At 38.8% G+C, this 17,615-nt stretch overlaps 3 protein-coding genes across 6 annotated transcripts in view; 1 reads left to right on the top strand and 2 right to left on the bottom strand.

Annotated features, from left to right (window-relative positions):
- Nucleotides 1-264: 264 nt before the first annotated feature.
- Nucleotides 265-5,360, top strand: ppie (peptidylprolyl isomerase E (cyclophilin E)). Its single transcript, XM_084393234.1, has 10 exons — nucleotides 265-386; nucleotides 606-704; nucleotides 826-869; nucleotides 1,139-1,165; nucleotides 1,275-1,356; nucleotides 1,475-1,578; nucleotides 1,759-1,882; nucleotides 3,685-3,870; nucleotides 4,550-4,692; nucleotides 5,178-5,360. The coding sequence occupies exons 1-10, from the start codon at nucleotides 356-358 to the stop codon at nucleotides 5,244-5,246; spliced, it is 909 nt and encodes a 302-aa protein (XP_084249360.1). The 5' UTR covers nucleotides 265-355; the 3' UTR covers nucleotides 5,247-5,360.
- A 1,982-nt stretch (nucleotides 5,361-7,342) lies between these two features.
- Nucleotides 7,343-13,822, bottom strand: kbtbd11 (kelch repeat and BTB (POZ) domain containing 11). Its single transcript, XM_084393233.1, has 2 exons — nucleotides 13,493-13,822; nucleotides 7,343-12,753 (listed from the first exon to the last, which is right to left on the bottom strand). The coding sequence occupies exon 2, from the start codon at nucleotides 12,453-12,455 to the stop codon at nucleotides 10,326-10,328; it is 2,130 nt and encodes a 709-aa protein (XP_084249359.1). The 5' UTR covers nucleotides 12,456-12,753; nucleotides 13,493-13,822; the 3' UTR covers nucleotides 7,343-10,325.
- A 1,049-nt stretch (nucleotides 13,823-14,871) lies between these two features.
- The window catches only part of arhgef10 (Rho guanine nucleotide exchange factor (GEF) 10), a 51,017-nt gene continuing 48,273 nt past the window's right edge, over nucleotides 14,872-17,615 (bottom strand). For 3 of the 4 annotated variants that reach the window (XM_084392946.1, XM_084392949.1, XM_084392948.1), the window contains one exon: nucleotides 14,872-16,701. In XM_084392946.1, the coding sequence (XP_084249072.1) occupies nucleotides 16,223-16,701 (479 nt within the window). In that variant the 3' untranslated portion in view covers nucleotides 14,872-16,222. The remainder of the gene's footprint in view (nucleotides 16,702-17,615) is intronic. The other variant, XM_084392947.1, reaches the window with a different exon arrangement.

Here is a 17,615-nt window from a genome sequence, read left to right as displayed (position 1 = left end):
CATCCAATTTAAGTAACAAATTGATTCACATAAAAAATGTAGAGAATTGTTACATAAAATAAAAACTAAGCTTTTTGGACGAACTTTTACATTAGTGACTGGTAAATATGTTTTAAATAAAAACGTTTTACTTTTATATAGAATGGTATGTAGTTTGTTTCACAGAGCGAGCCAATAAGTAAAATATATATGTTTCCACTTAGCTAGGAAAATTCAGGTAAAAAACGAACTAACTAAAAAAAGTAAAGCTGCTAATCCAGAGCTGAACATTTGACACACATTTGTCCTCCGCATCACTAGAGGGCGAGACAACGACCCGCACTGGCGAACAAAACAGTCAAAGGTTACAAGCAAGATGGCGTCGAGCAAACGTGTTCTTTATGTTGGTAAGAAAAGCATCAAAATTATAATCAAAATAACAAACCCTTCGTTCTTACATTGCGCTAGTTTAACCCTACAGCCTCGTGCATGTTTAGGGATGCGATTCCGGTTATCATCTGTAGCCAGGAAAGGGGCAAAAGACGAAATATCATCTTGAATTGCACGGTCAATGAGTTTTTAACATGAAATATTAAAATTATTGGAATATGTTTTGTTTTTCTCAGGGGGTCTCGCGGAGGAGGTGGATGAGAAAGTGCTGCACGCGGCATTCATTCCTTTCGGTGACATCACGGATATTCAGATCCCGTTAGATTATGAGACGGGTAACTAAACACATAGATCAAAATACTCTTCCATCATTATAAAACACACTTTAACAAACAACAGAAACAGTTTTACGACTTGAAAATATCGCACATCATGTTTGACTCTTTTTGTCCACAGAGAAACACAGGGGCTTTGCATTCATCGAGTTTGAGCTGGCAGAGGTGAATACGTGCTAAATCTGTCTTCTGTTAAGAACACATCCTCGACTCAATCAAAATAAGTTGGAAAATATTAAGCATTGGAATAACTTGTATCTTTTATTATTTATTAATTCTGGTTCACTTCTGTAACCAATGTTGCTTCTCATAGTTTACACAAGTCACCCATACATGACTGGTTTGTTTGCCTCTACAAAAAAAAAGAAAGAAAAGAAGAATGCTTAAATACACCAATAATTCACTTTCTCAAACTTCTGTTTGCTTTTTCCCAGGATGCAGCTGCTGCCATTGATAATATGGTGAGTTAATGAACCACTAATTTCTGTAGTCTCAGAAAACCTGATGTATGTCAGTCTTCCTCAGAGCTGGAAGTCTAGGTTAATATCTATTCGACTTCGTGTCCTGCAGAATGAGTCGGAGCTGTTCGGGAGAACCATCAGGGTGAACATCGCCAAACCCATGAGAATTAAAGAGGGCTCCTCTCGACCAGGTGAGTTTTTTTCATTGCAATGGGTTGCTATGATAAACTCTCACTCATTATGCTGTTAACTTATTTCTTGCATGTCCTTGAAACACAAATCTGAATTACATTGCTGCTCTGCTCATAGTGTGGTCTGAAGATGACTGGTTAAAGAAGTTCTCAGGGAAGACTGTTGAGGAGAGCGAGGAAGCGGAGTCAGCTGCGGAATCAGCCAGTACAAACACTCAGGAGGTGGGAATGTTGTAATAACATTGTTTGGTTTTAGTATGAAATGATATTAAATGTCTTGCATGCCATATTTGTATAACAGTTTATATACATTTTTGCTCCGTGTCGTATGATCTGTTTAGATTTTATATTCTGATATATTTCATTAATGCTTTCTGATTGGTATTTTGTGTTTCTGAACAGGGAGAGCCTCCAGCTAAAAAAGGCAGAACTAACCCTCAGGTCTACATGGACATTAAGATTGGCAACAAACCTGCAGGTCGACTGCGCTTCCTTCTACGAGCAGACGTTGTGCCTATGACTGCAGGTCAGACTCTGTAAATTATCTTTAGAGGTTCTTATTTTCTAAATGCATTGTGAACAATTCAGCCATGCATATTTCATTTTAAAATTTTTGGCCTGATGTTTTTTAATCAATTTAAAAAACTGGTGAAATGACAGACTCTGGTGACGTATACTGAACTTCTCCAATCATTTAGTCCACATAAACATAAACTTTTTTCCGTTTTCGATAAGTTGTTGCACGGTCCTGTTCAGGACATCACAGCACATTATAGTGATGCACGTATCTGCGAACGCTAAGGATAATCCGCGAGTAATAAAAACATTCCTTTCATCCAAACTTTCCTTGCTTACCACCTAATCTGGTATAGGAAGATTTTCTTATTATTAATAGTTTTCAAAAGGCACTTACTTCCAGGATTTATTGTCAGCTTTTTGACTAATTGATGATTGCTCTATTGCTAACTTAAAGTGTCTGGGAACATGAGTTGGGTTAAGAGTTTGTGGATGACTGGTGGGTGAATGCTATTAATAGAATCCATTCAAGCTCAATATGTGCACAGCTTGGGCTGATTACAGTTTAAAATACTGCATAGGGTTCATTATTCCAAAGCTTGGTTCTCTGCAATTTACTTCAACACTGATGACAGTTGTGCTAGCCTACATGTCACCCTGTAATCTGAGTCATATGTTTTTTTGTTTTTCTGTCCAATGCTTCATAACTATTGGAACAACTATTTTGAGACTGTCCAAAAAAAATTCAATCAAGATTGATGTCTGCCCTACTACTGCATTCTTTGGGGTTCTTAAAGTTTGGACTCTGTTTTCATCAAAACAGTTAGATATACGTGCCTTCACTTCTTTATTGGCTAGATGGTGGATTTTATTTTTTTGGAAGTCCACCAAGCTTCTGGGTATTTCACAATGGCTTGTTGATACTATGTTTTTTTTAAACCAGAAAAGATAAGATGTTCTCGGTATGCCAGCTGAGGTTCTTCCCATGATAAATGGCAACACTTTAGAACATATGTTCACTCCCTTCAAACTTTGCCTGTTGACTGAATTTCTTTGAATCATCAGTCCCCCCCCCCCCCAATTGTATTGTGCCGATCAGGTGTGGAAATCTAAATCAGAGAAAATCATAGGTTCGGGCGGGTGTATGATTTATTTTTAACAGTGGATTCGGGTGACATTAGAGCTGATCTGCGCATCTCTATCACATTAGCAGTTTGCCAATTAAAGGGATACTCCACTTTTTTGGGAAATAGGCTCATTTTACAATTCCCCCAGAGTTAAACAGTTGAGTCTGTGTGAAAATAGTCCCCAGCTCCGGTAACTTCCAACGTGACCGGGACTAAGTTTGTCTAACCTATTAGACCTATTTTCAGGCGCTGCGTCATATCATTACGCCTGCTGCACTCATGGTACGGCAGCAAAGTTTTTTGATTATTACGCAGGAATGAGAGTATAGTTCCTAGCCATATCAGCCTAGAAAATCGCAACTTTACATTTTCCGTCGGTCTTAGTACATGATGTAACTACAGAAGAGTCAAGTTTTAAATAGGAAAAATATTGAAACTCTTTGGTCATTTTTTTTGAGAGATATGCTAATGGTCCTGTCCGATTCAATGATCTATGCTAAGCTATGCTAAAAGTGGTACCGCCAGACCCGGAGATCGGCTGAATGGATTCGAAAACGGTAAAACTCAACTGTTTAACTCTGGGGGAGGTGTAAAATGAGCCTATTTCCCAAAAAAGTGGAGTATCCCTTTAAATGTTTGGTGCTTTGCTGAAAAGAGAAACTTCTGTTTTGTTTTTGTTCTGCAGAAAATTTCCGCTGTCTGTGCACACATGAGAAGGGCTTTGGATTCAAGGGCAGCAGTTTCCACAGAATCATTCCTCAGTTTATGTGCCAGGGTGGAGATTTCACCAATCACAATGGCACTGGGGGGAAATCCATATATGGAGGCAAGTTTGAGGATGAGAACTTTGTCCTCAAGCACACCGAACCAGGTGAGATGAGTCCTCAGCTTGAGAGAAGTTAAACGTGTGTGTGTTTTGAAAGGTTTTTTCTGTCTTTATTCACAAAAGCCTTTGAGAACCAATGTGTGTTTCACACATACTCCGTTTGCCCATGTTAACTGGTTATACTTATAGCATTCACACTGCAATGCCAGTGCATTGAAGGATTGGTGTGGTGCAGGGATCGTTTCCCCAGTCTGTTTTTTTTTTGTGCTTCACACGCTGAATTAAAGTTATATAGCGCTTGGTTCATGGTCAAAATGAACTTGGATTGACATGAAAATGTAGGCTAATAATTTTACCATAAATGCATACAAGTAAAGTACACTATTTTTTTCAGTCATCTTATAATGGGAGGCAATTTCATTGGTTATTGGTGTGGATTGTAAGTTAGTTTAAAATGTTTGTGATAGTTTCCTGTAAGAGAAATAACTTGTTTAAAAGTTTTGCCTCATGCTTGAGCTTTTTAACATATAAGTCTATATAGAAATAATAAATTGATTCTAACAGTGAAGCGCACTGCAAACACGTCTCGTGTGAAAGCTCAATGAGTGTGTGCTGCTACTGCACTACAATACGTAATGCATACATACTGCAAACGGATCATGTGTATGTTCAGGATCGGTTAGTATATTTGTTGATCTCATGTTCTCTGACTATGCACTCATAGGTCAGCTGTCGATGGCAAACTCTGGTCCCAATACTAACGGCTCTCAGTTCTTCATAACTGTTGATAAGACGGACTGGCTGGATGGCAAACATGTGGTATTCGGAGAACTTGTAGAGGGCATGGACGTACTCCGGGCCATGGAGGTAAGCTGAGGGAGATTGGATTTGCAATCGCTTATGACTTGACTATTAAAAAGTTGGTAGTCAGTAAGATTAAATGTTTTTGAAAGACGTTTCTTATGCTTTCTGAGGCTGCATTTTTTTTAAATGAAAAATAGAGTAAAAGCTTTAATATTGTGAAATATTATAATTTACAATAACTGTTTTCTATTATAAAATGTAATTTGTAATGTAAAACATTTTTGATCCTTCAGAAATCATTCTAATATGCTTGTTTAGTGCTTAAGAAACATTTCTTATCAATGTTATCAAAAACTGATGTTTTTTCAGATTTTTTTGACGAATAGAAAGTTCAATAGAACAGCATTAAATTGAAATAATCTTTTGTAACATTTTAAATTCTTTACTGTCACTTTTGATCAAAAGGAATTTAAAATGCTTTGTTTAAAATATTAAAATGACTTTTTGTCCTGTTTTTTAATTACTTTGTATCTGCACTGTTTCCTCAGGCTCAGGGATCAAAAGATGGCAAAACCAAACAGAAAGTCATCATCTCTAATTGTGGAGAGTATGTGTGAGATCAACATAATGTGTGTGTCTGTCTGTGTGTTTGGGAGTGAGAGAGTGTAAAGAAAAGCTGTTAATTTTTTTTCTAGTACTTTGTAAATATCTAAATAAAACTTTTATACATATCCTTGTGAGTTTTGTCCTGCTAATTATTGGCCTGTATTTGAAATAAGAAACGGCTGAAGACGCATCATTTTCGACAGCACTTTATCCAGTAATACTAACACTTTCTCTTCTCTTCTCTTCTCTTCTCTTCTCTTCTCTTCTCTTCTCTTCTCTTCTTTAAAAAAAAAAATTAACATGTACTGCTTTGGATTAAATTGAGAAGGGTCATAGCACTTGCATATTGCTGTCCTACTGTTAGTTTAACTGCTTCTATTGTTCTCATTTGTAAGTCGCTTTGGATAAAAGCGTCTGCTAAATGAATAAATGTAAATGTAAATGAACCCAAACAAACACACCCCTCTCTGATCGTGGTGGGGCTGCACCTGGGCGGGGCTACACTTGTCACCCCGCCCCATACCTACTCTGATTGGCTCCATCGTCTTTCACAGGCATACACAATAGAAAGTGTGTTCATTGTTTGTGTAAAAAGGAGTGCAGTTTCACAAAGCCTTCATTATAATGCACAGAAGAAGAAAAAAAACATTATCCTGTGTAACAAACTTTGTTTAAGGTCTTTGGGCGAAAGCAACGACCCCACAACATTTCAAAAAAAAATAATTGGTTGATTATCCACAGCAGGAGGGTCAGGGTCTTTAGGTAGAGGAATGAATTATGAATTAGGCTAAATCATTTATGGCATTTTGATTATTTCATATCATTAGTATGAGAATAGAAATTAAATCGTTATCAGTCAGTGACGAGACATAGGCCTACCGAGTTACAGAAGGTTTTATTGTTCATGCAGAGTTGTATGATAACTAAATGACACTGCAATAGGCTGTGACGAAATCGAGAACATTTTATCTGTAATATTATTTATAGTAGTATTTATAATGATTTGGAAAGAACGCGACTGGAGTCTGTTGCTAATGAACGCAACTTTCACGCGCATCTGACTGCTGTTAATGTTGTGGTTATTTCAGAAAACAGTTTCGTAAATTCAGCTTAACAGCATCAAGTACATTTTTTATTTATCATTCAACTGAACTGTGCGCACGCTGTAGACAATTTGTTTTTGCAATAAATGCACGTCCTTGAATAAGCGATGTTTTACTTCTTTTTCCGTTCCAAAATTAAATGTGAAAACATCACATTTCGACTCAAATTGTATCCGAAAATCTCACAACCCCCGCGGTCAAACATTGTGATTCACTCTTATCCGATTCTTTTAAATCAAACCATGCACTACTATGACCTACACCAACTACACATTTTCTATCATGTTTGCCCATTGAAGACGAATGAGCCAATCAGAGTTGACTCCCATTATAAGGCTTGGAAGAGCCAGGACATTTTTTAAATATAACTCCGATTGTATTCGTCTGTAAGAAGAATGTCATATACAGCTATGATGGCTTCAGGGTGAGTAAAACATGTTTTTTTTTTTTTTATAATGTCTGTTAAATCTGACAATAATACTATAAAGTTATATTTTAGAAATATTTAGGTCTTCAAGACATATATTTGTTGGATTTCAATTCAGAACATCTGGTTCTCATGTTTTTTCTGTCATTGGATTAACAATTTGGTAGAAGTTTAGGATGTTTAATTTCTTAAATGTATAATGAATATTACTGACTCCATCCTCTAGATGGCATCAGTGCTCCAGGAAAACCACTGCAGTAATGACACACCCAACAAACAGTAGAGCAGTTAACCGTATGATCAGATCTCTCTACAAAGAATATTTCATTTGAATTATTATTAGCATAGTGAATAATGGTTGAGGACCTGAGCTATTGACACTAGGTTTGTGGGTTCAGTCTTAATAAGGAATGACTCTTCTGTCCATTTATCAGCATGGCGCCCATGAGTCAGGCACTTCACCTCACCTTCCCATAAAGTGTAACAGCTGAATTGAACATGTTCTGCTTCTTTATATCCCAGAGCTGCATTTATATATTTTTAAAAACTTGGTGAAAAATGAACACAGCTAAAATAATGAACCAGGAAACCAAAAGATATTTTATTGCAACACAGAAACTTTAGTTTGTGAGATATTAAAATGACATAGAGACACTAAAAAGCCATCAAGCCATTTGTTTTAAAAGCATATTAGCTTTAAACACATCAGCAACTCAGCAAGCAATGCCCCACCCACACCCCCCCATGTGACACTTTGGTTGCCTTGCCAAAAGCATCTTGATTTCAGCTGAAGAGTTTTCCAGTTACACAATATTTAAAAAAAAAACTAGATCATGGGTTCTCAACTCTGGCCCTCGAGGTCAACTTTCCTGCAGAGTTTAACGCCAACCTTGATCAAACCCTCCTGCCTATAACTTTTTAGTAATCCTGAATAGCTTGATTAGGGTAGGAACAAAACTCTGCAGGACTTAGAGGGTCAGAGCTGAGAACCCCTGATTTAAAGCTGCAGTCCATAGTTTTTCCTCTTTGTCGCCATTTCTGTTCGAAATCTGCAATTGCAGTTATTCGCGGAATTATCAACTTTACGTGGGTTGTGCCTCGGCACGGCACAGCGCGGATGAATCCAATGTTTTGAGGCGAATGTGCGGCTGTCAGTCGCCACGCCGGTGGTGTGGATACTGTCATTCGGAATCACAGATTCTACTTTTTGGGAGTATGACCAACATAAGAATTTTCACCGGAAAATGTCATCTGAACAAGTAACATCCACTTTTGTTCTGACCAACAAAGGGAAAAAAGCATTGCAGTAAATCGCACTGATTAAATCTAAAGATCGCTTACCTGTCTAAAAAAGCTGTCTCTGCGTCCGTTTTGAACCCCTTCAAAACACGGAGTTCATGCCACCTTTCAAAAGCCCTTCTGATATTTATCCTTGTTTTCGCATGGGCCCAGTTGCAGTCTCTTTTTTTCTGAAGCCACTCCGAAGTCTTTTGCATTTTGCAACGGGTGAATCTCCAGTTGTCACTGGTGATTGTTGTTTGAACCTTTCTGGATCCACCATCAAACTGATAAGTTTAATTATATCAAGTGCTGTGAGAAAAGGCTATAAATCTCCACCTCCAACATCCTCACACGCAATATAGCCTACCAGCCGGGAAACCTTCTTTATGTGTACAGATGTGACGTAATGACGCAAAGACATGCTCGAATTTCCCACGGAAATCCACCAGTACCACTGGAATTAAAAACATTATTACAAGCTTACTGTTATGAACCGAGCTAAGGCAAGCAGATAGTTCTGAACACTGGCTGTTTATGTACTTGCTCAAAAATTTATTTTGGATAATTTTTAACCCAAAAAGACTGCAGCTTTAAATACTTCAAAAGTGAACAGTTGGAGAGCATTTATGGATAATTTGTCAGTGACTTTGAGATGTTTACTGGAATGATGTTGTCTGTATTTGTTCAGCTTTGTTAAAAGTGATTAAAGCACATAGGGTTGAGTAAAAAAAAAAAAAGTGAGCAAAACATTCACATTCAAGTTCATAATCATACCAACATTCATGCTCATAATTCAAATTCCCTTAAGATTTTTTTCAACAGAATTGCACTACAGAAACATTTGTAAATCCACACCCTCGAACCATTATTCATCTCATTTCCTCCAGAAATGTCTGTTCAGAAATGTCTAGGGAAATACTGAAACGTGAACAATTATATCTCAGTAAAATACTCCTGGATGCTGAATATCACAATGTGTCTACACAGAATGCAACATCCAAGTTATAAATTACACTATGATGCCTTAATCACATGCTATGGACACAACATGAATGTTTTGTTTTGTGATAGTGTCTGTCTCTCATGGGTTCAGCCTGAATTCATAAAATACAACACTCCCTTCTGCTCAAGATTTCGACCAAGTGTGTTTCTCAGGGATAAATGTTAATGTAATTGTAGTCTTCATTAACAGCAGGCTTAATTGCAGTATGATTCTAAATTCATTAATGATTTATACATATCGCATATAGAAAATGTATTTCTAATGAGAATGTAATTTATCTTAATGGTTGTCTGCTGCTAAATCTTAACTGTTATCTTTGGCAATGATTCAGAAACAAGGAACAGACACTAATTTTATTTTGCCTTCTGGACTTTCCTTAATGAAAGTGTTAAAATATCACCCAGAAGAGTCTCAGGAGTAAAAAGCCACTGTGTGCGCTGTAATGCAAATACACAGGGTTGAATTTTAAAGTAATATTTGAGTAGCAGCAGTTAAAGAAGTCAAGTGCTCTGTGCTCTTAATGTTTCCCTAATGATACTAAATGTTATTAAAGGTTATGGCTTCTCCTTCAGCTGCTTTAGGGTGTTTTGCTTATTGACCCTGGCTGTAGCAAGGTTCTATAATTAATAGCTTTTTTTATGTGGTTCAAGAATGGTTTTTTTTATATTTACTTCAAAATCTATTTGCATAGAACCTGTTGGTAGGAAACAGGATCGCATTATTACACCATGTGCTTCAGTTGTTCATTTGTGCTATTCATTGCCATTTTAAGGCTAATTCACACTATACGAGACGCCGACCAACAGCAACAGAAACATTTGTTGGGTTTAGTCGGTTTTTAGTAGGTTTAAGTGGAGTGTGTCAGGTTGTGGAATGTCTGGTGATTGTTGGCATTGGTCAGCATCTGTTGGTGCGGTATGAACTAGCCTTTATACAAATGGATGTTTTAGGTTTTTTTTGCAAATTCCTGTGGCAAAGTTCATTCTAAATTACTATCCAATACCAATTGCACAAAACAAATGAAGGATAAGACTGCACAAATGAGCTATAAATGTACGACTTTCTTCGTCTCCCAAAGTTGGAGTGGGGCTATGATTTTAAGGCGCCAAACATACATTTGTTTTTCTTACCATGCAAAGAAACACATTCCAGTTTCAAGCACTACGTGCTGGCTCCTTGAACTTCTCTGGAGACGATGTTTAATCTATAAATATTGACCAGGCATTCTCTTTCTCGAGCGACTCCGAAGGGTCATCAGAGGGATGAAATATCCTACTCATGCAATTCTTCCACCTCTCTCAGGCAAACTGAGAATGAAAGGGAATAAGATCCCTTTGGCCTCCACAGGTGCTTTTAGAGCCTCGTCTTTGAATCGACCTCCATCCTCTTCCACAACAAACTGAAGAGTCTGAGATTTATTCACACAGTAGATGCAATTATCGATGACAGCGCATCGAAATGGCAGCATGCAGCCCTGCTGCTGGGAGGCACAGTCATGCCACATCTTCACAATGGTGTTGTATTTAAAGACGCTGATGCCCTGTTCGCGGTTAACGTCGAATCGGTAGATGAAGCTCTTGAGAGCCACCATGTCTGTGGATTTTTTCCTGCTGTTGTTGTACGGACACTCCTGCCATTCGTCTCTCTTGGGGTCATATTTCAGCAACCGATAGAAAAGAGACCCTCCCGATACATACAGCTCACCGTTACACGTAGTGGCTTCGTGAGCCACTGCAAATGCCCCTTTAGGTAGAGGAGCCACCGCCGTCCAGCGGTCCATTCGAGGGTCATACTTCTCCACCGTGAAAAGACATTCACCGCCAATGGCATACAGGTTCCCATCCATGGAGACAAGCTTGAGTTGCGATCGTGCTTGGTTCATGGGTCGGACTTCGCTCCAGCGGTCTGTGATGGGATTGTAGCAGAACACTTTGTCTGAGACTTTGCTTTTCTCCCCAGTTCCCCTGATCCCGCCGGCCACAAATAAGTAGTTGTACATGGTACAGATACCACAGCCCCTGGTGTTGATGTCGTCCGGCATGACGGTCAGGGTGTGCCAGTCCTTACTGCTCGTGTTGTAGTAGTAGATCATGTGATTGTCCTCAAACGACGTGATGGAGAGGGGACTCTGGGGACGGCTGCTGTTTCTGCTGGGCGGTCTACTTCCTACACGTTCAAACACATCGTTAAGTTCCGCCACCATCAGGCACTTGCGGCTCTCCATCCGTTTGCGCAGGATGAGATCTCTCTCTGAGCCTGTGAGGCGCCCGTAGACCGCTGGATCTCTCAGGACCTGGAGATAGTTGTCGCTCATGAATCGATAGGCGGTTTCTTTCAGTTCATTTAGTCGCTGCTTTTTGGCGATGGTTAGGATTTCGTAGCAGTTCTCAGGTGTGATCTGTGTGGATATGGTATCAATAGCAGCCTGTACCGCACAGGGCATCTGCAGGATCTTTGCCCCTGTGATGACATCCACAACATTGTCTTTGCTTACGTTCATCTGGGAGGTGTAAACATAATCTACAAGCACCAGTAAAGTCTTGTAGCTCATTCCTTTTACCTTCAGGATGTCTCTAGAAAGCCTGGCTTTAAAATAATCACTTTTCTCAGCTAATACTGATTTGTGTGCTTGTATTTTCTGTCCGCCCACCTCTATGACTAAATTCGGCTCTTCTTTTGCAGAGAGAGCTTCTCTTACTGCAGATCCACTCTGCTTCAGCCCTTGGCTTGATTCCAGCCCAGTCTGTCCAAATGATGTTCTGTAGCGGGTCTGATCTGCTTCTTCAGAGGAACTTATAAAGCATCCCAGGGTTTTCTCAAGTGACCTCGTTTCCTGGGAGCTTGAATAGGAATGATTTCTGTCTTCTGTGAAGGAGACATTTTTAATGTCAAACTGACTCCCAACAACCTCCCCATCTCTTAGGGCATTGGATAATTTGTCAATTTCCTCCTTGTTCTCTGGTTTGAAGCACAGAGAGGGTGCCAAACTGCAAGATACCTTTGTTCCATTCGTTTCTTCTCTGATATTCCCTTGACTTGAAGCTTGACTAATATTTCTCAAACTGAGGTCTAGATTTTGTGCTCTTCTTGAGTCCAGAGACTGAATGTGCTCTTGAAATCCACTGTCGCTAGATACAGTGTCTTGTGCGTATTCGGCACCTGTCATAGCACCGTAGTGTCCCAAGCTCCTGTTGTCAGTTAAACCTCCTGATTCAGACGTATTCCAAGTACCCTGGAGATCCTGCAGTATTTCCATGCTGGGGATACCTGTTTTCCCCATAGATGGGACATTGTTGTTGTTCCCTTCAGTGGGGATTGGTGGTTCTGGAGAGTCAGGGTTTGCAGCGTGAAATATAACGTCTGCTTGTACTGTGAACATGTTTCTGTCTTGCAGAGTGTTGTTCATCTTTCTGTAGTTGCGGCACACTGTCACTCATTTAGTGCTTTCAGAGCAATAAGAACAACTTAATTTGTCAGAAGTTTCTCCTTTGCTGACTGTAGAGCTAAATTAATCCCGATGAGCCTCATGAATGACTGGCAGATCCTAATTATTGGGGTAATGATATTTCTGAGACAGCATTGCTAGAAATGTCCTAGTCAGACAGGTTTTACGTTTGTTCCATCAGAGTACATTTCACCCAAGTAAACAAGAAAAAGTTTTCTTATATTGAGAGAAGATTGTGTTCTCAGCTCTGGGTCCAAACCTTCCAAGAAAAGAAAACAGTGTTATTAATTTACATAATTACAAACATATAACCACAATTTATATTCCTCAAAAGGAACTATCTTGTAATCCAAATGATTAGAAACATTTTTTTAAATATAAAATGAAACATATCTTCTTTTTGGGGGAAGCCAGGCCTCCTATTTATTTCTTCTAACAAGGCAAATTATCTGTCTGCTGCAATGACTAACATATATCGTAAGCATGACATAATGAGATACTGATCAAATACTCCTCGCAGATCAACACCAAAACGCTAAGACACTATAATGCGCACGCGCACTATTCGCAAACCTACTAACAGCTTTAAGGATTAAATCTTAAAGACGTCGAGAAACAGAGAGATTCATTAGTACCTTAAGTTAATATTCTGTCATTAAATAGTCGCTACATTACCTGTTTTATAGATTTGATCAACAAATGTGCAAAGGCAAATAGAGAAATTATTGATCACGCCAAGAAAAAGGTGAGGCAGTTTCAGACAAATAAAGTAACCTTAATCCTTGAAATAATAATATTGAATACATTATAAATTGTTCAATATACAAGGCCCTAGAACCCCAGTACGTGATAATTGGCAGCATTTCTTTGAGCAATTCCTTACACAAAGCGCTATGCAAGTCAGTGACTGTCTATCCAAATGCACCGCGCTGCAGGGAGTCTAACGTTAGATATTTGTCTGAGATTGTCTTGAGTTTTTCTAAATGTAGACCACTTACCCATTCACGTGAATGTACTATCCATCCCATAATGTAATAAAACGGCAGTTCAGCAAGAACTTATCCTCCTCGACCAACTGTATGCGTCTGAAAGCCTCGACTGGAGAATCGGCGTCCACAAAATATCATTATTTATGCGGATGAAGCGAAATATATTCCACAGAAGCCATCCTGTGCTCCGGATCTGATCGACACCACCTCTCCACCCTCGGAGTGCTGTGCAGTATTTGGATTTTACTGTTAACTGAGAGGTAGTTATTGATCTAAACCACACCTCCGTTTGTGTTCACCCTCTACACATCAGCTGCTGATCAAATCCGCGGTAAGCGCGCGACGTTCCTATAGTCTCGACGCGACGCGCGCGGCCAAATGAAGGATGTTGCGCAACGGTCTACGGGAACTCCCAGCAGCGCAAAGAGCATTTGAACGTTTATTGCATAAAAATACGGACGTGCCAAAGCATTTTAGGAGTTTCATTGAACGGTTTAAACACCATTATGCTGCAATAAAATGTAGTGGTTTTCTAAAGCAGAGAAACTGGCCCAATCCGTAATGACAGTGTTTTGTTAAAAAAAAAAAAAAAAAGTCACCATATATTCTATATAAAAAAGGCCACAAAATAGGAAAATTTGTCATTTCAGCCTTTAAATTGTCTAGAACAGATTGACTTGATCTGGCCTTCTCAAATGTGGTGAAGTTTTATGGGCGCATTATAGAGGAGAGGATCATTACTCTCCATCCTGATATTATGGGCTGGACTGCTCTTCAAAAGAGTTACTATGGTAACCACTCAGAGAGAGCAACACATCAGAGTTAAGACTGTCTGTCAGCCTGACAGCACATGGTCATACTGAGATGTCACTATTAGCCCTCTAAATACACACATCAGCTGTTCTCAGTCTGAGGGGACTCACAAATATCCCTGAGCCCGCAAAGGCTGAAAGCATCACATATATATTAGTGTGGCATCCTGTGAGAGAGGAAGTGGAGGGACAGCCTGCAGAACAACTAAATCTCATCCCTTTTTTTTTTTTTTTTGGAGGATGCCTGTTGCTTTCATAGCATTTTGAGGACTTTGTATCTCAAACATCAGAAGTTTCATCCACTATTAATATGACAAGTAGATATCAGATCAAATATTCTTACAAACACTGAAATATCAGCAATTTTCCTTTTCTGTTAAAAAACTGTAAATACAAGTATAAGAACTCATTTACTTAGGCATTTTGCAAAATGATTACTTTTAGGGGTTGTCTTGATCATTTTTCCATTGTGCAAAAATCTGTATTTCATATAAATATTAAAATTCTCACCAAGTGCATAGATCCAAGTGAGAATATCGAAGCATCCAATAGTAATCAACCATCACAGTCAAGGGATAAACATAACTTTTTTTAATTTCCCTTTTAGGCAGACACCTTGCAAAATGAATATTTGAAGACCATTTTCTCTGAAACATTTGCACTGGGAATATAAAAAAAAAAAAAAAAAAAAAAAAAAAACATACATTTTCATCTTTTTTAAATAAGTTCTTTCCTTCCGTCCTTCTTTCCATGTCCAGGTCAATTTTACCGTAAGCTCTAAAATCAGTGTTGTTATTGGTAAAGTGCATTTCATAGAAATCCATCCAACTCCTCTTTCAACCTCTATTCTTCTTGGGTCATTCCCTTATGTGTGAGCTGGCAGTTATAGTCCATCAAAAGGAAAAAGGAAATAAAAGCAAGTGGAAAACAAAACAAACAATAAAATAAACATGGTAATCTAGTACACTTGCACAGATATACAAAGAATGTTGGTTAAAACAATGGTATATATTTGTTAAGTCAGAAATACATATCACAATGTGTCAATATAAAGCTTTTCCATTACTTTAAATATCGATAAGCATAAACCTTAAATTAGAATTATGGAGGAACGCCATTTCTCTTTTAACCGGTAACAGTCGACACCAACTTTACTTTAGCACCCAAAAGAATCTCTGGCCCGCCAGAGAAACCCATACAAGTCAATCAGTCACAGGTTGTAGGCAATCACAGAGGCCAATCTGAAGGCCATGAAACCTCAGATGAGCTGCTGATGCAGCCAGTGTTTTAAGCCCTCTTTTACAAGCACCATTCTAGTGTTGAGATGCTTTTCACAAAACGTCTTCAAGAAAAACAACTAAAATTAAATGAATAGCTGAACAGATGCAGGTAAGTGTTTAAAATGAGACAAATTAAACAGATTTCTGCTGTTATACTAAAGCATGGCTAGATTTTTTTGTTCTTTTTTTTTTTTTGCAAAATGTAATTATTTAACAGTTAGACCTGAATGTTTTCACACTGCAGTGGCACTGACATATTTTCACGAATGTATCTTTTAATTGAGGCGAATGTGCCAAGTGGTAAAACACATCTCTCTGATGCATGGCCGAGTACTTGGTAGTTCAGCTCATTCCTGGAACACAATCTTTTTCCCTTCATTCATGAATCTTTTTTTCCCTGTCAGCCCATGACTGAAAGTAAGGTCGGGCTATGGAACTGCTTTCTCTGACATGCAATGCCCTGGAAGGAAGACACACACACACACACACACACACACACACACACACACACACACACACACACACACACACAGTAAAAGCATCATTAGAAAAGTGAAAGAAAGAAAAGATTGATGGATACTGGTGTTTGTGCAGCTGCATCCAAACTAAACCCTGATCCTCACTGTTGACACCTCCATCTTTCTCCCTCACAGGTTGGGCAGTGGTATTTGCCACACCATAATGGTGGACACCATCTCCTCGTGCTTAGACTGTTTTGTTTTTCTGTTGATTCTGCGGTGTCCCAGCCCTCCAGACACCACCAACAATGAGCTCACATTCGCTCTCTCAGTCTGCTTGGCCTTCTGGAAGTGCGCTGGCTCGTTCAGCAGGTCATATATCGCCCCGTCTTCTGGCCCGTGCTCTAAAGAGCCCTGAGACAGAGCCAGAGACCCACATGAGGAGGACAGGGAGTCCTGGAGAACTGGAGCATGTGAGGGAGAGCTCAGCCCAGAGCAGTTTTCGTCGAGTTGGGTTCCCTGCACCTCCTGGGCCCCAGGCTGGCATTGGCTGGGTGTGCTGGAGGTAAGAGTTGCCATGGTTGCTTGGGAGACATTACACACTGCTGTTGCCATGGTGAGGAACTTGACTGGGCCATGGTGAGCATGAAAAGAGACCATTCCTCGACCTGGAGCGAGAGATTCAAACGTTTACAAAAAGTATTCTCAAGCAGAATAAAAAAAAAAAAAAAAAAAAAAAAAAAGTTAATGTAGTAAAATATATTTCTCTTCATAAAAACAAAATGTATATGTTTTTGATTTTTAGTAATGACATAATATATTATGCAAATGTAAACATTTTTAAAAACAGATATCAATAAAAGTATTAGTTTAGTATAATTTCTATTATTGTATTTATTAATATTTTAAAACATTTTATTAACATTTATTTAGCTTTAATTTATTTTACTTCAGCAAGTTGTCAAGCTTCATTTAAATAAATGAAAACTATTTTTAATAGTTTTAGTTAACAGTAACAATACTGGTCATAAACTGCATGAAAAATGGAAGTGGTTATCAAAAGCTGAGGCAGAAGGTAATTTCATTGTTGGGTGTGGTTTGTTCCTGAACTTGTGCTGAGCTGCAGTTTTCGAAGGCCCTTAAAGTACTACAGACTTACAAAATTACTACCCAGAGGGCACTGAGTAGCCAACAAACATCTGCCGTTTACACAATTCCACAGCTATGCATTAAAAACGGTTTTAATGAATTTCTAAATGCACTGCCAGATGCCAACAGACTCTTTGTCAGGTTTTGTCTGATCAGTGTGTTGCCATGTTGGCATCTGTCGGAGCTTGTTTTCAGCAATTGAACACGATGAATCGGCACTTGCCGGGTCTTGGCATTTCTGAGAAATGACGTACTGTAATCTGGTGATTGTCTGCATTTGTCTGTGCGGTGTGAATTGGCCTTAAAGGGATAGCTCACCCTAAAATTAAAATTAAGTCATAATTTACTCACCTTGGTGTTGTTCTAATGCAGTATGACGTTTATTATTTTATTTTTTTTATTCTCCTTTTGCAGTCCATAAAAGAAAGTAGGG

Source organism: Rutilus rutilus, assembly GCF_951802725.1.
Source record: "Rutilus rutilus genome assembly, chromosome: 21".
Lineage (NCBI taxonomy): Eukaryota > Metazoa > Chordata > Actinopteri > Cypriniformes > Leuciscidae > Rutilus > Rutilus rutilus.
This window is presented reverse-complemented; position numbering and strand designations above follow the sequence as displayed.

What these genes read in the sequence shown, in the direction of transcription:
- kbtbd11 (XM_084393233.1), bottom strand. Translation starts at nt 12,455, where the DNA reads ATGAACAACACTCTGCAAGACAGAAACATGTTCACAGTACAAGCAGAC.
- ppie (XM_084393234.1), top strand. Translation starts at nt 356, where the DNA reads ATGGCGTCGAGCAAACGTGTTCTTTATGTTG. An exon ending in CAAACGTGTTCTTTATGTTG is followed by an intron (nt 387 to 605) that starts GTAAGAAAAGCA and finishes TGTTTTTCTCAG; the next exon opens with GGGGTCTCGCGGAGGAGGTG. An exon ending in AGAGGGCTCCTCTCGACCAG is followed by an intron (nt 1,357 to 1,474) that starts GTGAGTTTTTTT and finishes CTCTGCTCATAG; the next exon opens with TGTGGTCTGAAGATGACTGG.